Below are 18,044 nucleotides of genomic sequence, written 5' to 3' on the forward strand. Positions count from 1 at the left end.
CATTCTAGCTTCAGTGCCACAAGCTATTATAGGCTGGCGATGGCAATTCTCCTGCTTACAATCCTTAACTGCTGTTCAATTCTCTTCCTCAAGAACCCCGCATGAAAACTAACACTGTACAGGGTAAAAAAGATGGCCTCTGCTTAATCCCAGAAATATGCATTTCTGCAGCTACCCTTTTTTTTTTTTTTTAAATAGCGTCAAAATGATATTTTTAACTAGGCATGCTCAACTCTCTCCTTAATTGCAGGCTGGAAACTGCTCACCTCAGACTCCAGCTCAGTAAGGTTTCCCACTATGTCTCTGCAATCAGACACCAAGTCGTCAAGATGGTCCTGAAGGCATTCCAGCTCCTATTAAAACAGACATTTCAGCGTGTGGTCTGAGAAACCAAGTTCAAAATTCAGGCCTGAAAGTGCAACACATATGAAACTGCCTTCCTTTCCATAAAGTCTTAAATCTCATTTAATGCTGCCCCTGCAACTGGCACTCATAGTTCAGGCTCCTAAACCAGACACTCAGCACCATCTTCCTTCCTACCTTTGCCTATACAGTATCATTTGGTGAAAAGAATGAGCAGTCCTGCAGCTTTACTTGTACAATAAGTGGAGGATTACAGGCAATATCCCCAGAATCTGCGCTCTGGCAGCAAGTATTAGAACTGAAATGCTGTCAATACGCTGATCTTTCATTTCTCAAGGAGAAGCCTCCCAAAATAGCATATTATGTGAAAGCAGTTAAACAGTTGCTTTGAGCCAGTATCAGTATTTTCTTTTTGATTATTAACAGTTCTGAATACAGGGAACATTGTATTTTTCTATTTGATAATAACATATTCGCTTAAAAAACACGTTTTTCCTATTCAAATGAAAAATATGCCAACCATTTTTCTTAAGTTGTACAATTCTTGCATGTTGCACAAACACACCAGTTTGAATTCCCCAAACTCGGTCCTGGTGGATTTTGTTTAGGTTTTGCTTTGTTTTACAGGGCAGTGGGTACGTGCAGAGAGTGACTGAGAGCACCGGTCTAAAACATTGCCGCTGTTCTCAAAAGCTGCACGAAGCACTTTCACTTCTGGAATATCGCATTTAGTTTGCCCTTTGCATAACCTTAATGAGGAGTTAATTACCCAAACTTCCAGTCTGCAATAGACACTTCAAAAAGCCAATGGTGTATGCTCTGCTGCATCTGCTGTCGAATGGCTCCTTCCCTGCAGCTATGCTAGGGCACAGCAATTTAACATGAAAGTATCTGTTGAAACTTTGTTAAAGAGCAGCAGATGTTAGTTCAGTTCTGTATAAACACAGGAAGCATGTCGTATTTGCCAAATGGGAACGGGATAAAGTTTATGTGGGAAATGTCAAGCTCGTAACAGAGTATTACAAATAAGAGTCAGGGTGAGGTTGCTTCAATGAAGTCCTTCTCGTTAGCTGTCCCCTTTCCCCATCTCATTCCTCTCACGTTGCTGCAGCCATGCTGTTGGTGCAAAGCTTCTTCAGACGACCTCAGCCTCAGCCTAGTGTAGTTTATGTTTCAAACTGCATGCATTTTTAATATAATCTTGGCTATAAAGAGACAACTAGCTACGAGATGTTCCTTTATCCCGCCCTCCTCGTGCCCTTCCCACCCTCCGGGCTCTGAAGACGAGGCCGCAGCTGTACCGTGCACAGTACCTGCCCTGTCTCTGTCTTTTCACTGCACCACTTCCCCAGGTCTATCATGCACTTGTCCTGCAGGGCTGGGTCCAGCTTCACGTCCATGGCCCGCTGGTGGAGGATGCGCTGTACCTCCGCTCGGCACTCCCGCGATAGCTGCAGAGGGGGCAAAGAGCATTTAGCACACGGGGTCTCCGAACGTGTACAGCACAAACAAGACACTGCCAGGTGATTTAATTGGAATGACCACAAAGTGCCAGGCCATCCGCAGTCCCAGGAGTCCTGCAGTGCTCAGCACGAGTCTGCTGGGGCCCACACAAGCCATCCAGGCTCTGGGAGTTTGGAGTTTTGTCACTGTCTCCTGGATGGAGACGCCTTTCTTTCCATCAAAGGAAATTCAAAAGCAAGGGAAGGTTTAAGATGTCAAAGCAGCACAGGTCCCTAGATTATCTGTTGCATCTCCTCTTCATTCAAAGCTACAGGCTACTTAGGGAGAAGAAAGCCAGAATGGCTTTTGGTCCTCAAGACCAAAAAGGGAAGCCCAGCACAAGGCAGTGTACTCCAGCTATAAATTCCTTTCAGCAATCCCCACTGCGGCATAACAGAGCCAGCAATTGTCAAAGATTGTCAAAGCTGAGGAACAGACTAACTGTAGAAAATTCAAGGGATACTGCTGCGGTGCTTGCCAGACCTCAAGTGCACCGGTCAAAGCTTAAAACGTTACACACAACTTCCAGGGCTTTGGATCTTAGCTGGCGTTTTACAGACAGCACTGCAAAAAGTACAGATACAACCTCTAATGAGCTTGCTTTCAAACACTAGATTTCAAAATGACAGCTGCTCCCTTGGCCTACTTTCTAAAAGAAAAATACATTTAACAGCCTTTTCTCTCTGATATTATTTGCAGGGTGGCTATTGATTCCTTTGGTCAGCACTAATATAAAATGGAATTAAAAAGTCTCAACTCAGCACGCTAAGCAAGTGCATTAAAAAAATATTCCTACAAGTGAGACGCTTTCAATCAATATTTGACCTCTGCCACAACAGACCTTTTATATCAAACTGTAGAAATTAATTTTTAAGCCAGCCCATTGTGTAACCCCAGCTCCTAGGAGCTGTGTACAGTACAGGGCCACAAGAAATGGAACGGAGTACCCAGCTGCTTTCAAGGGAGTGTCTTGATAAAGGCACGAGAGGGCAGCAAACTTGAAAAGAGTCGCTCTGAACCCAACCAACGTGATGATGGCGGATCTCCAGATTGCAGGGCAGCAAGTCAGATCCCTATTGTCTTCTTTAAAGACAGCATAAGCACATTTACCCGTACAGTACACTCCAAAGAATTGAAAGCATGCTTTATATCAATAAGAAGAGTTTAACAGACTATAATCTGAAGTTGCACTCAATTCCAAACTTAATTAGAAACAGCCGAGGAAAGCTGGGCTTGGAAGGCCTTTTAGCATAAAACCAATTGTGTAGCTATGCTAGCTATCTGCAAGGAATCACATTACGCTTTGGAAAGACTCGCGCTGTGTCTGTGCAGACATTCACAAGGAGTTGTCAGCACACAATTCCCCCTGGGGGCAATTGTCCCTTCTCAATGATGCCTTACCAGAACAGTAACACAGAGCTTCAGGGCACACTCGAGGAGGAGCTGGGCATCTAAACTAGTGCAAGAAATGCCCGTGGTAAACACTTCTTGCCAGCTTCTGAGAGTTCTTGCAGTTGCAGCACAGCGAGTCCCACTTCCAGATGCAGGTTACAACCAGCATATAGCACCAATCCAGCAGCGGAGGGCTGCAGGCCAGCACTTACCCTCCTTCCTTGCTCCTCGGTGCGAGTTCTTGCAGTTGCAGCACAGCGAGTCCCACTTCCAGATGCAGGTTACAACCAGCATATAGCACCAATCCAGCAGCGGAGGGCTGCAGGCCAGCACTTACCCTCCTTCCTTGCTCCTCGGTGCGGTAGGCATGCCTGTACAGGCAGGAGAACACCGCCCCCGGGGGCATCAGCTCGCTCGTCTCGTTCCAGCCGTGGGTATGGCACAGGCGGGAGGCGTCTCCCTGACACTTGCGGTACAGGACCGTATCCAACCTGCAGACAGAGAAGTCACCACTAGCACTTCCATTCCTGGGGCATCTCACGTGCTCAAACCTTCAGCCTTTCGCATTCTGAAGTGCTTTTGAGGCAGAAAAATCCATCTCAAGTTTCATAAAACCACATCACTTAGCAGCAGCATCTAAGCAGCTGAACCAACTGGTGGCAAAATGCAGGTCGCTCAGTCTGGAATCAACTCCCTAGTCTTGCAAAATGGAAGATCTTACACCGAGATCGTTAATTACAGATCAAATCTTAAATGCTTCTAGAAGTACCTCCCATTCTCTTCTACCTCATGTCAGCCAAACGCTGACATGTGAAAAAAGAAGTCATCTCCATGACGTGCTACAGCAGCAGCAAAGTAGGTGCATGCCGTGTTCTGCTCGTACAATATCTTACATTTACCTTGCACTGCTGCCATTTTGAAACGCCAGTTTCATACAAATCTGAGTTAGATTAATTATTGTCTGTTCTGGACCTCTCTGAAGACTTACTTTTGCATACAAGAAAACTGCAAGAGCAGATTTCTTTAGACAACGTCTACTTACATTCAAACTAAGGCAGAGATTGCCAGCTTTCCAAAATGGAAACCTGATTTCTACAATGCTTTAGAAGGTGAACATCAAAGTGCACCAGTGGACAAAATTATACCGACAGTGATAAAAGTAGAAAGAAAACCATGAAGATTTCTATTCTGAACATCTACGCTAGGCATTGAGTACAACAGCTTGTGTTAGCCAGTTTCAGGGAACAGCGGTTAAACAAGAAAGGTGAGCCAATGCTGCCCTGCCTGCAATATGAATTAAGATTATCTTTACTCCCAGCAAAATGCAAATACTCATTTTTTCTTTCTTCCAATCAAAGTTTGGCTCAAATAATAATTACCTGCTGGAAACGTGGCAGAGGCAGGAAAACCAGCGATGAAGGGGAAAAACAGGAGGAGGAGGAAAAAAAATAAGTATTCTTGTCTAGCTATGAAGGCAATTATCGAGATGACTAAACAAGCAGCCATGAAGCCTTAGGTTCTGCGGTCTGTGAAGCTTCATGTGTTTTAGAAGCAGAAGATCACAGAGCATATCAGCTCTTAACTACCAGCAGCGCTGCCCACAGGTACCGCTGGGACTCAGATTTTCGTCATGTCTGATTTGAATGCCCTCTGCAGCAACTGCAGCCCACAACTTCTTGCCTTGCACTGCTCAGGGTCACTGAGAATTATTATTCCATCTCTTGCAGAACCCCCCCATTTGATGTACTCCATTTCTTTACCTCTCAACCTTCTTCAGAAGAAAAGCCAAATATTTTTTTTTTCCTCATTGCTCATGTTTAACAAATTTATACCCCACTTGCAGTCATCTTAACCCACACAGGTACAGTGGGCTCTGCAGATATTTCAAAGCCCTGCTGTGTTTTGATGAAAAAGCTGGAAAAGTTGTGCTCCAAAGGGAATTATGTCCACTCCGCAGGCTGTAATCACACCTAGACAGTTTGAAACAAGGCAGAAGCAGGAGCAGGAGACTTCCTTCAACCGTAGCTCTGTTACACTTGGTAGCTTTTCCTAACTCCCCTTTTGTAGCACACAGTAGATAAAATGGCTGCCTCCTACACATAAAGTGACCTTCAACTTCACCGTGGCCAGAGAAACTTATTTTAATGAAAGATTCATTTTAATGAAAGTGTTGCATTTCAGAGCTCAAACTCGAGGCACCTCCTACGGTTGCGCCATTTCTTTTAAGTGTAAAAAAAAAAAAAAAAAGCATAACTGGGCATCACCCTTACCTTTCCTCACCAGCTTTTGCTTTTATTGATCTAGGCAGGTATTGATGCCCTACAGACCTGGCACAATTAGAAGTTCTCTCTTATTTCAACAAGAATAAGCAATGCTGTTTTGCAAGGGATTCCTAACACATACAAACACTAAACACAAGCAGCAAGTGAGGACACAGTTTGTTTTACAGTACTCACTTCCAGTCACGAGATATAAAATATTGGAGCTCCAGGAGCCTATGCTCACAGTCCTCCACCATCTTCTCTGTATATAAGTGCTCCATCAGGCAAGACAGAATCCTGCAACCAGAAGAAAAAAAGTTAGGCAAGGGATGCTATCATGCTGAGCTTCCTGGTAAGTCAGTGTTGCCAAATCAGTCTTCCCAACAACCCATAGATAAGGCACTCGAACCCCGTGAAGATGATCTTTCTCCTTCAAAAAGAGGATGTCAAGAACATCCAAATACCACATTTACACCCTCACATTTCCCCTTTTCAGTTATCTCAGCAAATCTGACACGTAACAAAACTGAAAGGAGTATTTTAGAGCCTGGCTCAGGAGATGATACCCATCAGGCCTCAAGACGAAGGAGCAGTTTGTCTTTGCAGCACAGGTTTGCTTAACCAGCCTTTCAAGGCTTGTTGCCTCTCTTTGTGATATTGCTAAAGACTTATGTAGTAAGGGAAATTAGCACATCAAGCGTTACAAATGTAAGCCTGAGAAATCTACGTCCCTCACCAGTACAAAGCCAGCTCTGTTACAAGAGCACCGGGCCTGCTTACACGGCAGCGGGGGAGGCAGAGCTTGGGTCACACCTCAAACCCTGCAGGAATCGCAAGGACTCATTTCTGGCCAGGGTTTAGTATCCACACCGCTCAGCAACGCCGCTGTCACGGGTGCCCAACGTGACCAAAAGCCCGGTGTAAGTGCGAGCCACCTACATGGGGTCCCCGGAGCGTATGTGCTTGCAGGCCGTCTGTATGACCGACTCGCAGGCCTCGTTCAGCGCGCGGTCGATGCGGTAATCTGCCCCGGGGTCGGTCTCCTGGATCAGCGTTTGAAGCTGGAAGAAAGAAATTGTGGACAGGAAAACTTAGCGTAACGACCAAACCTGCAGCTTCCAGCACGGCCATTCCACGCTGGTGACACCGGACAGGATCCCTGCTCTACAGCTGCTTACTCTGTGCCCTGGTTAAAGCCTCGTGCTGCCAACCCAGGAGCGCAGTGCTGCCGGGCCCTGGCTGTGCTTAGCAAGCAGCCCAGGAGAGCTGGATGAGACCTGCCACACGAGGAACGTCAACTGTAAACCCAGACCACTTACATACAAATGTAGGGAACACAACTGTAACATCTGAGTGCTGTTTCTGATCCATCTTGTGCCTTGGTGGCAGCCACATCCCATAAGGCTGACACCAGGCATGCAAATTTGTCACATTTCCATGGCTATTACCTACTGCTCTAAGCTGAAATGCAAATCAGTGTTTAAAGTACAGCTGCCGAGCTACAAACAACGCTGGAAAACATTTCTCAATTGTCTGGAGAGGACACAAGTTGCACTGAAATACAGGATGAAATGTCACGCCCCATGCAACAGCGTTTCCTCAGGGATGCCCGCTCGAGCTTTTAGAAGCCAAGGGAACCACAATTAGATCTATAGTACAAAATTTATTATTATATACACAGAAAAAGCAGGGTGCCGGTTTTCCTTCTCCTTATCTACTTAGTTCTGGGGGAGCAGGCAGCTTTCTTGGCCATCACCAGCCCCAGAGCCCCAAGCCCACTTCACCTTCCAGAGGCCGACGAGCCACAGGGTGAACCAGTATCACCATTCTCCAGGCAAATGTTTTTGGCTGACAAATTGGGAGCAAAAAAGGAGAGCTTGCCTGGAAGGCAGCTGCACAGGGACATCCAATGGTCGGCACCGTTAACATCCTGACACCTACCCAACGATCTTGTCACTGCCCAACCAGATCCAAAGCACAGCTGCAATTTTATCCTCCAGCTTTCACAGCCTGCACCTAAACGCCATCCAGAAAGCCTTCAGGAATGGAGAAAGCGTTCAGCCTGGAGAAAAGGAAAGCTGGCACTACTTATCCATCGGGAAGCTTGTGACCAAGACAGACCCCACAGCGCCGGGGAGGAACACCAGGTCTTCTGCAGCTCAGTCCTGGTTGAAGTTTCTCTCGCCCAAGGCTGCAGGCAGCTCGGAAGAGCACTGCCCAGCGGGCATGGACTCTTGGGTCAAAAATTCTTGGGGTATTTTCAGAGCAAGAGGACGCTGCATGTGGGACACTGGTCCTGCTCCGTGTCAGAGGTTTATGTAAAGCGGGATCGGGTTTGATACAGGAGCTCCTCCCTCGAGGGAGGATGGGAGAATAAAACCTCAAACCTGACATTTTAAAGTTAAATTTACGGTAAATAAACTGGCAGCATTTCAGAGGTACCAGCTCACTTCTAAGCCTCCTGACCTCGCCATGCTGTCCGGGGCATGACCACAGGATTCCCAGTCCTAATTCCCACCCCACTGGGAGATGCAAAGGTGGGAGCCAGCGCCCTGGCTGCAGGGAGGGGAATATTGGCCCTGCTAACAGGAGCGAGGGTTTTACAGAAGTTCCTCCCCTCCACAGCTAACCTTTCCTGCTGAAAGCAGCTGGATAAGCTTTGTAATCCTCAACTTTCAACTGACTTGGAGCTAAATTCAGTTAATTATCGATTTATTAGTCGTATCAGAAACTGAAAGCAGCGATATCTGCCCTTTTAGCCAGGATTACAGTCTTACATGCTCAAGGGACTAAATAGAAAAACCCACAAAGACCAAAACAAGAGCAAAGCCACTTATTTGTGAAGCAAATCCGAGGTGTTTGTTCCCCCAAAGCAACACGGAGCTTGCTTTACGTGGCAGGATGTGCTCCAGTTCCACCTCCTTTGAGAGGATTTTTTTCCCCATCACAAAACGCAAGGGCCCACAGAAGTACGCCGATAGCACGCGTCTCCTCATTGAGGGCAAGGAACCTTTCATAAATAATTTGAGGGCTTGTAGTTGTTCTTGGCAGATGGGCAAACATCTTCCTTTGTAAGACAGTGCAAGCAGAACGACGCAGGTCAGTCGAAGAGAAAACAGGGCCAAGTTGGACACTTCCCATCCCAATTTCCTCTGGCAAACTGTCTGGGCAAGGAGCCTGGCCACGCAGCACCTACAGCGGGGGACTGCAGGACGGGCCCCACTGCCCCGGGCTAGCCAAGGGACCAGTGCGTTAGCAGCCATACCTAATGATGTTAATAAGGCACCGGGACAAGGCCGGGACACTCCAAGTACAAAAACCAATGTCTGGAGACGGACCCAAAGCAGCTTTCCGACAACGTTCCCTCCCTACAAAGTTACCATAGGAAGTAAAAGCAGGGAACTCGTTCCAACAGAATAAATCCAAACGGAACAAAAGCGGTGACAGCAGAGACAACCACACCAACCCAGCCAGCACCACTCACAAACAAATCTGCCAACGATGTGGCACCTCAGAAGTTGTAGGTAGCTCTATAAGAGCACTATGCCAGACCCCAGGTACCAGAACACTGGAACGTTTATTTTATCCTTGCTATCATCTATTTTCTTTTGCCCACAAAAATATGGATAAATTAAATCACATTCTGTAACATCAGCATTCAATTTGCTCACGATGCCCCTTGCAGAGACCACAACAGAGGTCATTCCACATCAAGGGGAGTCGTTACCAAGCCCGGCTGTGGCACAAACTTACCGCACAAAAATGCAGCGGTGGCTTCATTGTAAAGGAACCGAAAACAACATCCTTCTAGATTTACATAAACATCTTTTCCCCCAGAAGTCTGAAATCATCTCTCACTTTTGGGGGGGGTTCCTGCCTCGACTGAAGACTTACTCTGAGCATGCACTTCATGATCTAGAAGTTACTCCCAAGAACCAGCTCCTTGTAATTTCCAGGTACCCAAGGACTGAGGCAGCAAGTTCAGGTTCACATTTAAAATTTCATCACAGAAACATCCTATGCCTTAAGAAAATGGCAGATATTCATTTCTTTGACAACATGCGCAGCCAACAGTTAAGATAGCATAAATGGCAACATTTTGGCCCCAGGCTTTAAACTACATTTACAGTGGAAATGGACTATGGAGGCTCCATATATTGCGGGAGCTCAAGAGCATCCATCTCCCAAACTCCTACATGCTCAGGAACACTCCTCAGCCACTGTTTGCATTGGTGTCACTTTTCCAGGCTCATCTCACACACATGGGCTGAAGGGTCATTAAAAACAGGATTAAATAAAAAGACATAACACCACGTTAAGAAGTGCTAATGAGTTGGTAGAAGTATTAAATAATTGCTTTCAATTTAAAGAGACTACAGACAGGACGCAACTGGGCCTAACCTAAATTTTAAAAAAGGCAAAAAAGGAGTCAGCCCATTTTAAAAAGGTATTTTGGAGAAGAACGACCATTTGCTTTAGTGGCAGCAACCACAATGATGCACAGCAGCATGCTGTATCTGTACCTGAAGTTCCACATCCATCATTCAAGCTCAGTGAAATAGCAAAAAAAAAAAAAAGAGTGGAAAGTTGCTTTGAGAAGATTTAGTGCACTTCTAAGAACTGGGACACAGAAGGAAAAGGGAAGGAGAGGGAATGTTTTAAAACGTAAGGTTTCCCTACAACTTACATCCAGGACAGAATTCCACGACTCGAGAAGTGCTGGAGATCAAATACAAAACCTGGAGCAACACAACTCAGGTTGTATTTTTTGAGAAAACAGCGCTGCTGATGCGCTGCTAGATCCCAAAGTTCCACTTCCTACCACGGTAACAGGTGGTCGACAGGCAGGTCGCTGCCCGTTAGTGCTTTACCAGCCCAGCACCCCAGAACCGAGGAGAGGAAAACCCCCTTACCGCCTGCTGGCAGTTGAGCCCGACGTTGCCCTTCTCTCCCCGCACCACCTTCATCAGGCAGTGCAGCGTGCGCCCTTTGCGGTGCAGGCCGGAGCAGTGGTGCTCGATCTCCCCGCGGCAGCTGAGGATGATTTCGGGGCTCAGGGAGAAGTCCTCCATTAGCATGCGCCGGTAGTCCAGCATTTCGCCCTGGCACTCGCTGCTCACTTGCCGACCTAAAGCCAAGAGAAGAGGACGAGATTTAGTCCTGGTGCCCTTCTTGACCTGGATTCTTCGGGCTACCGTGATGCTGGAAGGACAGGGACAGCACGCACACGCTGAACAAATCCTGATGGCAACCAGCGTGCCACAGCAGGCACCCCGAGGACCAGACCAAGCATTGCTGTGGATCCCCTCATTTTACTGAACCTGCAAGATAACCGTTCTGTGGATAAAAAATGGGTCTGGAAAGATGAGGAGAGTATTATGCTGGATCCCACAGTACAGGAGCTCCTTTTGAAGAGCAGCTGAAAACGCTCAGCTCATCTGCAGCTCTGCTGCACAGGTTATCTGCCGCCTGTACACTCAAGTGTGTGCTTTTAACACTGGGAATGGAAGTCACCTCTGGTAATTTACCAGCTTGATATGTAACAGGAGGAGGAATCTGTCTGGGCAGCATGGTAAATGCCTTCTCTGAGGAAAGGTTTTCTAGAGCAACAGCACATATGTGCTCAGGAAGCCAAAAGAAACAGAACACATTACCAGGAGAACATACTGAGTGTCTAGCTAACCAACTGTGGTACAAAATTTACCTTTAAAAATGCTTACATCCTCTATAAGCTCTTCTACAATCCCATGTAGATAGGTTGGTTTGGGAATCATGAGGAACACGACGGCTTTTCCTGTGCCCTACCCTAGCCTCCCACCACGCTCTATTCACACGGGCACAACTCCCCACCAACAGAGGTCCTACACCACCGCAGGGGCTCCCAGGCATTATTATACAAATAGGTGGGGGGGTGAGGAATAGCAGATGTTCCTCCGGGGCTACGCTTCATGTGTGAGCCACACCGCAGAGCCTGTTCTGCTGTGGAAGCCAAAGTCAGTAACTGAACAGAAGTTTTCTGTAAATCAGGAAAACACCTGGCCTATTGCAGGGTGAGGAAGAAAACTCTTCTGCAAACAGCACACATCATTTCCACATCAATCAGAAATGACGAGTTATTCAAACTCGCAAATGCAGGCTGCTTGCAGAGGTACAGCAGCCTTCCCCTCCTGTGCCAGAGGCACTGCAGCACGCAGCCATGCCGCTGAATCATAAACCACCAGCTGCACGCCCGGGGAAACACAAACAGTTCTCCAGTGCAGATCTAGAGGATTAAAATGTGCCATTCTTACGTTATGGCAACCTCATGGAGAACCTTTAACATGGTCTCGCTGTATAGGGGGGGGGCCTGTAATGTCTTTGGGACAGCCACTGGTGTTAAGTTAGTGTAAGGTGGAGATGTCTTAAATGTATAAAGAATGTTCTCACACTTACCACCCTTCTATGCAGCATAAACTAGGGAAGGGGTACAGAAATTACGGCATTTACCCAACCTACATAACTGTAGAGGAAGAAACATTACAAGAGGCACAGGATTAAGTGGAGGCATGGGATTGAGCCCTGTCTTTCCTCGAGTGTTGATAAACAGGTTGCCTATTCGGTGTTTTAAACTAGCACCATAGTTAACGCTTAGTACAAAGGAGGGAAAAAAAAGCTGTTTGAGTCCATAGTGAATAGAAGGCTTTGCAATTACACATCAGTCCAAGTGGGATTTGCTATTTTGCATTTTAAACTTTTTGCCTAGGCAATAAAAGCCAGCGTCAGAGGTTTACTCAGCTGTCCTCATCCCCAAAACACTGCTAAGGAAAGCATCGCAATGAGGAAACCTGCCTCTGGAACAGAGTTTGACGGGAGGTTACTTGGAGGAGGTGACCACAAATAGGTGCTGGAGCTGCTAGTTCAACATCCAAGAGAAACTTTTAACATCAATACCCCACAAGTGGCATCTCTCGGGTCAGCTCCACTCACCTCTGTGCACGGCCGACTCCAGGCACATCAGGAGGTAGGACAGCCTGGCCTCCCGGGAGCGGGGAAGGTTCTCCACGTTGCAGCGGTACTTCTTCAGGTCACTCTTGCAGGACTTGGCCAGCGAGTAACTGACTTTGTAGTCCTGGGCAATCAGCTTCTGGCGTGTGGTCAGCGCGTCACGGCACTGCAGGAGACAGGGTAACTGGATTAGCTTCCACGTGGCACAGCAGAGAGCTGGATGCTGCTGCTTAGGCTTCAGGTTGTGTTTTAAAAAGACTGAGGCTCTACAATTCATGCATTTAAGCTGGACTGCAGTTAAATCTGGTTCTGCTCACAGAAGCCAGGTAGTTAACAACCCACACAGGTCGACAGGTTTTAAAAGTTCACTTTTAAGGGATCCCTTCTTCAAACTGCACATTCATCCCGCTGTCTGTGAAAGGCGCTGGCTGAGAGCATGACTCACTCCAGTAACTGAGATCAGTCGCTGACATTTATCCCAGCTCTGGTGCATGCTCACCCCGTGCCCTCAAGGAGCAACATTTCCCAGTCACATTTACAGAACAGCGGGCTCTGGGGACTTGTGCCATCAGACCACAGCCCGGTCCGATCCCAGGAATTTCTTACCCATTTTCCCACAACTGGTGGGACTCCCAAGGATGTGCTGTGCCCAAACCTGAACCCAGGAGCTGCAAGAACAACCCTTTAAGCTCCCACAACACCAACAATTTCGCCTGTCCCACCCTGGCAGCCACAAGAGCGACAGCAGATTTTGTGCCCCTCCTGCCTGGCAAACTGCACCCTCAGAGCACCCAGCTCCCTCCCTACCAAGTCATCTGCTGCAGCTCTGTCTGAGCTCTCGACACCCTATATCCAGACCTTAAAAGGCCAGGCAGCTTAGGGTGGAAGAGACCCCGCATAAACAGCCTCTGTACAACCCAAAAGGGACTAAGCAAAAAGAGCAGCCCACTTCGGTAACCTGTTTGTACAGAATGAAGCCTTCTTTCAAGCCCTCGGGGATTACTCCCTCAGCTTTGGATTTGTTAATTGGAACTAAGCTTTCAGATGGATAATGCATTTAAAGAAAAGAGTCTGAAAATCCCAGGCCTCTGCACTGGGCTTCTTCAGCAGAACTTCTCCAAAGAAGGGCTTACAGATACCCATCTTGGTATCCCTTCAGTTGATATAATTCCTTTTAATTCCCAAAATGCTGCTGCTGCAGAAATCACTGAAGGCACTGATGCCTTCCTCAAACACCTACGCTGACACAGCTGCAAACAAACTGTGTTCAGGACTGACTTTCCAGAACAACTTTGTTGTTGTTGTTGCAGAGCATATCCTCAGGATTAGCACAAGGAAAACTTGCCTAACTCAGCTGTGCCTCTTTCCCATGCACTTCCCTACTTCGTAGTCTGCCTCCTAAAACCTTGAAAACAAAATGAAACACAGACAGCTTCCCGTGCCAAGATGTTTGGTCATTTTGTCTCTAAAGTGCACATTATGAGAGCATTTTCCAAGGCTTATACCCACCACGTGGCAGCTTCTACTTTCAACACTTAAATCACAGCGCTCCCACTTCAGCTCCGAGCTTCCCTTCCCCAATTACCCCCCCAAAAGCTTTGATTTATTTAAATCCTTCAACTTTAAAGGCTGTAACTCGAACGCAATTAATCCAAGCTATCAGCATGTAGCTGGGCACACAAGCGTATCAAAGCAAACGCATCTGTTGGAGCGGTCGGTTATCGGGCCACGGAGGTGATGGATTTTCCCCAGCACGGGAAAGGAACAACGGAGCCTGGGCTGACGAAGGACCCGATGATCTCTGCGTTAAGGATTTGTCTCCCTGAGACAGACACCTACCTTCTCACTCATTGATTCCTCAAACTTGTGATTAAAGAGGCACTTGTAAACTCGGCCTTCCCCAGCCTGAGTCTGTGAAGCAGAACAGCAATATTTACCGTTAGAGATAGGGCAGATAATGCTTAACGGGCAGGACAAACTACGCCACAAGGGATTTCTTTTTTAACCCTGAAAGATGTTAAAGTTAATATTTTAAGTGACAGTGATGGCTTCAGTACTATTTTTTCTAAAATCTGATCACATTCAACCCCCTTTTAGCAAGCAGCCCATCAGCAGACAAAAGCTAACTCTGACTGAGCACCACTCACCTCTGCTGCCTCCTCCCCATCCGAGAGGCTCCACTCCCCTGCACAGCCTCCGATGCCCACTCAGCCCATTAACCCACTAAAAATAACACCTGTTTGTTGGGCAAATGAACTCAATACAAGATTTATTGCAAAACGACAGCTACAAGGTGCCTGTTTTCAGTATTACATGATCTTGCTCAGGCTCCGCTCTAACATTTCATTCCCATTCCCAATGCATCCCATTTTTTTAATTTATTTTTGATGTAGAAGGGAAGGTGGGAGGAAACTACTCACATTTTCACAAAATCTCTCTCTGTCGTCCCGGCAAGCAAAGTAGAGGTGCCGGTCCAGGTGGAAGTCATCGGAGGAGAGCTCGGCTACCCGAAGAATGGCCTTCTTGCACTGATCGGACACCTGGACCCTGGGATCGGTCTCCTCCGCCTCCTTCACCAGGCCTTTCTCCAGGCACGCCACCACCTCCCCTTGTGAGTGGGCATCCTGCACGGAAAGAACAAGAGAGCATCGTTACCCAAGCACTCACACAGCCGAGTGACCCGTGACTCTGGATTAGCACTGCATAAATTAAGCAACAAACGAACACGCAGAGCTCAGAATTAACGACATCCACAGAGGCAGCAGTCGGCGTCTGCCCTGTCCCCACACTTTATGTATCACCATCCTGATGGTCACTGTGCCATTCCCCCTTGCCGGGCTCTCGGTTTGGTTCAGTGGGACTTAAAGGGATTGCCGCTACTCGGAGCAGTTCACCAAGGCAGCCAAATTACCTCTCAGCCCACACGGCTCTCTCTTGCCATGGCAACAGCAAGTGCCAGCATCATGCTAACAACATCCTGGGGGGAGAAAAATCAAGGTTTCTCCATGCCAAGGCAAGCCCTCGCGTTGGGTGGTGATCATTAGCGATGCTAAAAGGGCCACAAGGGAACTTTGGCCAAATGCAGGGTTCTCGGTGCTAAGTCCTCCAAAAAAAGGAATTAAAAAATGCAAAGCATTCACTGGTAGGTGAAGTCTCAGGCAAAGCAGCTCTGGCCCAACACCATGCCCCGAGTCCACTGTCTGGCAAGCCCGAGGGAGCCTGAAGACTACATGGGTCCACGACCAGAGAATAAACAGAGCCCGCGCTTTGTAACAGAGCAGGGAAGAGGCAGGACGGGGCTGATGAAGGCTCCTTGTCCCTTCCTACATTTTCTGTGTGTTTAGGAGGGGAACCACACCCCCCTAATATCCCCATGGGTCCAGTTCCTCAAAAAACAAGAACACTTCTGGAACAGATCTCAAGGCTTCTGCACGTTTTTCCTGCAAAGACAACCTCCTGTAACTCCAGTTCCCGAATTCATGCCGCCCTGCCATGAGAGGACATTGCCACTAAGCTCATGTCGGGCAGGCAAAGGGTACAACAAGCTCTGAACGTCTGCATACAACCGAGCCACCGAAGCTGGCACTGCAGTGACCGCTCTGTGCCAGCCCTCTGGCTCACGCTGCCACGTCGGTGCATCCCCCACGGCCGCGGCAGCACAAGTAAGGGACCAGCATCCTTAAACCGTGACCGTGACTACTCAAAGCCAAACAACTCTCCCAAAACTTTGTTCTGCCATTCTTCCTCAGGCGGGCAGCCTTCGATTCCCGTTTTAATTCTGCCCCGCTGGGAGCAGAGGCGGAATCATCCCATTAAAGTCATAACTGAACACCCAGCTGTACCATCAGTTTCAGAGAGCTAAAAGCAGTTCTCTTCTTAAAAAGCAGAAAACCCCAAAACCACGCTCCCCAACCCCCTATGTCTGTTTGCTTTTTCCCTGGAGTGGGAGCTGGCAAACTGCTCACGCTGGCCAGGAATCGGCACCTTTGAGGAAATTAATTATATATCATCAGCTGTTTTAGGGCTGACCCTAAAAGCAACCCGAGCAATGCTAGTTAGAGGAGCACGTTCACCACATGACTTGAATTTGCCATTTACCCATAACCACGCCAAACACAAACTCTGTTCCCCAAATCCTCGTGGTCAGCCCGAAGCAGTGATTACAGACAGGAGCTGGCAAGAGCAAATGAGGGAAGGAACCGCTTCCAGCTCCCTCATCAGCGTCCTGCTCCGGCCCCAGTGAGGAGGCAGCTGGGGGGCCCTGGCTCACCTGCAGTTTCCCCCCCACAGGCCAGAAGGAGGGCTCTGGGCAGACTGCTCCTGCTTGGAGGGGCAGCAGTTGCCAGGTTTCTTCCAGAGTGGCCAACAGTCACGCTACATGTGAAATTAAACTGATTTTAACCAGCGAGAAGCAGCTGATTTATGGATGCAGGACACTGGGTGTTTACTGCTGTGTTGCAAGGACACAGTATGTTATAACAAATTCACTGCACCACTTTGCAAACCATTTTTACATCGGGGTACATCACCTTGCAGTGCTAGCTACCCCGTGCTGCTGCCCTGTATGAGAGCATATTTCGAATGTACCAGAGTTAAATCAGACCCACGTACAGGTCAGCACGGCCAGCTCCTGCCAGGTGCAGTCCTGTCCTCTCCTCACTACCTCCGCACATTCACATGCCCTCCTGCAGCATTCCCGTGCCCTGTCTGGGAGATCCATCAAAGTGCCCTGGGTGCGCAGGTCCGAGCACTTGTGCTGAATTTTGGCCGCCGCGCTCCTTTGAGAGGCAGCCCCAAGTTAAGTCACTTTATGCAGGTCCCGGCTACTTCTTCACGTGAAGGCACCGCGCTGCTGGTCAAGGAAAGAACACGGGCAGGGCTTGGAGGATGTGATTTGGAGAAATGTCAGCTCAGTTACTACAGGCTGAAAGGAGCAACCTGAGTTTTCAAAGCTTAATTAAGGTAAATGGTTAAATGCCCAGCCCAGCCGAACCTCACTAAGCACAGAACACGAGCTCCTGGCAAGGTGAAGGGCCACCAGCATTTATCGTATCTGTGCCATGGATCAAAAAGGCATACAAAAATCCCACTCAGGTGTACACTTGCTGCCTTACTGAAGTGCATTCTAACTTCTCTCAGCTTTACAAGTCTTAAATACAGTATGTATTAGCCTGTAATTAAAGACTGTACCCCCAGAAAGCTGTTCCTCTCTCCGACACCCTGCTGCCAAAAAACCTCCACCTTACAGCTGAAGACCGACAAGCGTTTTCTCCAAGTCAGGACTCCCCAAAATTGCTGCAGGGACTGACAGAGTCTAGGCTTCATTTCTCCAGCACAATATCGAAAAATCTAAATCTAATTGATCAAATCTAAAAAAATGTAAAAAAACCTGCACGTTTCTTGGAACTGTTGCCTCATCACTGTCATTCTTAAAGAATTTCACCCGAAAGTTGCAAAGATCCGTTAAACGTACAAGATAATTATCTAGGATGGGGTGTCTCGAAACTCTGCATCATTTCATAAAACGATATATTTAGACCC

The 18,044-nt window shown here is 47.8% G+C and overlaps 1 protein-coding gene across 1 annotated transcript in view; it reads right to left on the minus strand.

The window, feature by feature from the left end:
• GLG1 (golgi glycoprotein 1) overlaps positions 1-18,044 on the minus strand; it is a 70,788-nt gene that overhangs the window by 16,639 nt on the left and 36,105 nt on the right. The window contains exons 5-13 of the mRNA XM_080553178.1: positions 14,924-15,127; positions 14,343-14,414; positions 12,486-12,669; positions 10,433-10,647; positions 6,459-6,580; positions 5,715-5,816; positions 3,596-3,749; positions 1,677-1,814; positions 267-353 (exon numbers count right to left, since the gene is read on the minus strand). Coding sequence (XP_080409304.1) covers positions 267-353; positions 1,677-1,814; positions 3,596-3,749; positions 5,715-5,816; positions 6,459-6,580; positions 10,433-10,647; positions 12,486-12,669; positions 14,343-14,414; positions 14,924-15,127 — 1,278 coding nt within the window. The remainder of the gene's footprint in view (positions 1-266; positions 354-1,676; positions 1,815-3,595; positions 3,750-5,714; positions 5,817-6,458; positions 6,581-10,432; positions 10,648-12,485; positions 12,670-14,342; positions 14,415-14,923; positions 15,128-18,044) is intronic.

Source organism: Anser brachyrhynchus (assembly GCF_964034855.1).
Source record: "Anser brachyrhynchus genome assembly, chromosome: 12".
Lineage (NCBI taxonomy): Eukaryota > Metazoa > Chordata > Aves > Anseriformes > Anatidae > Anser > Anser brachyrhynchus.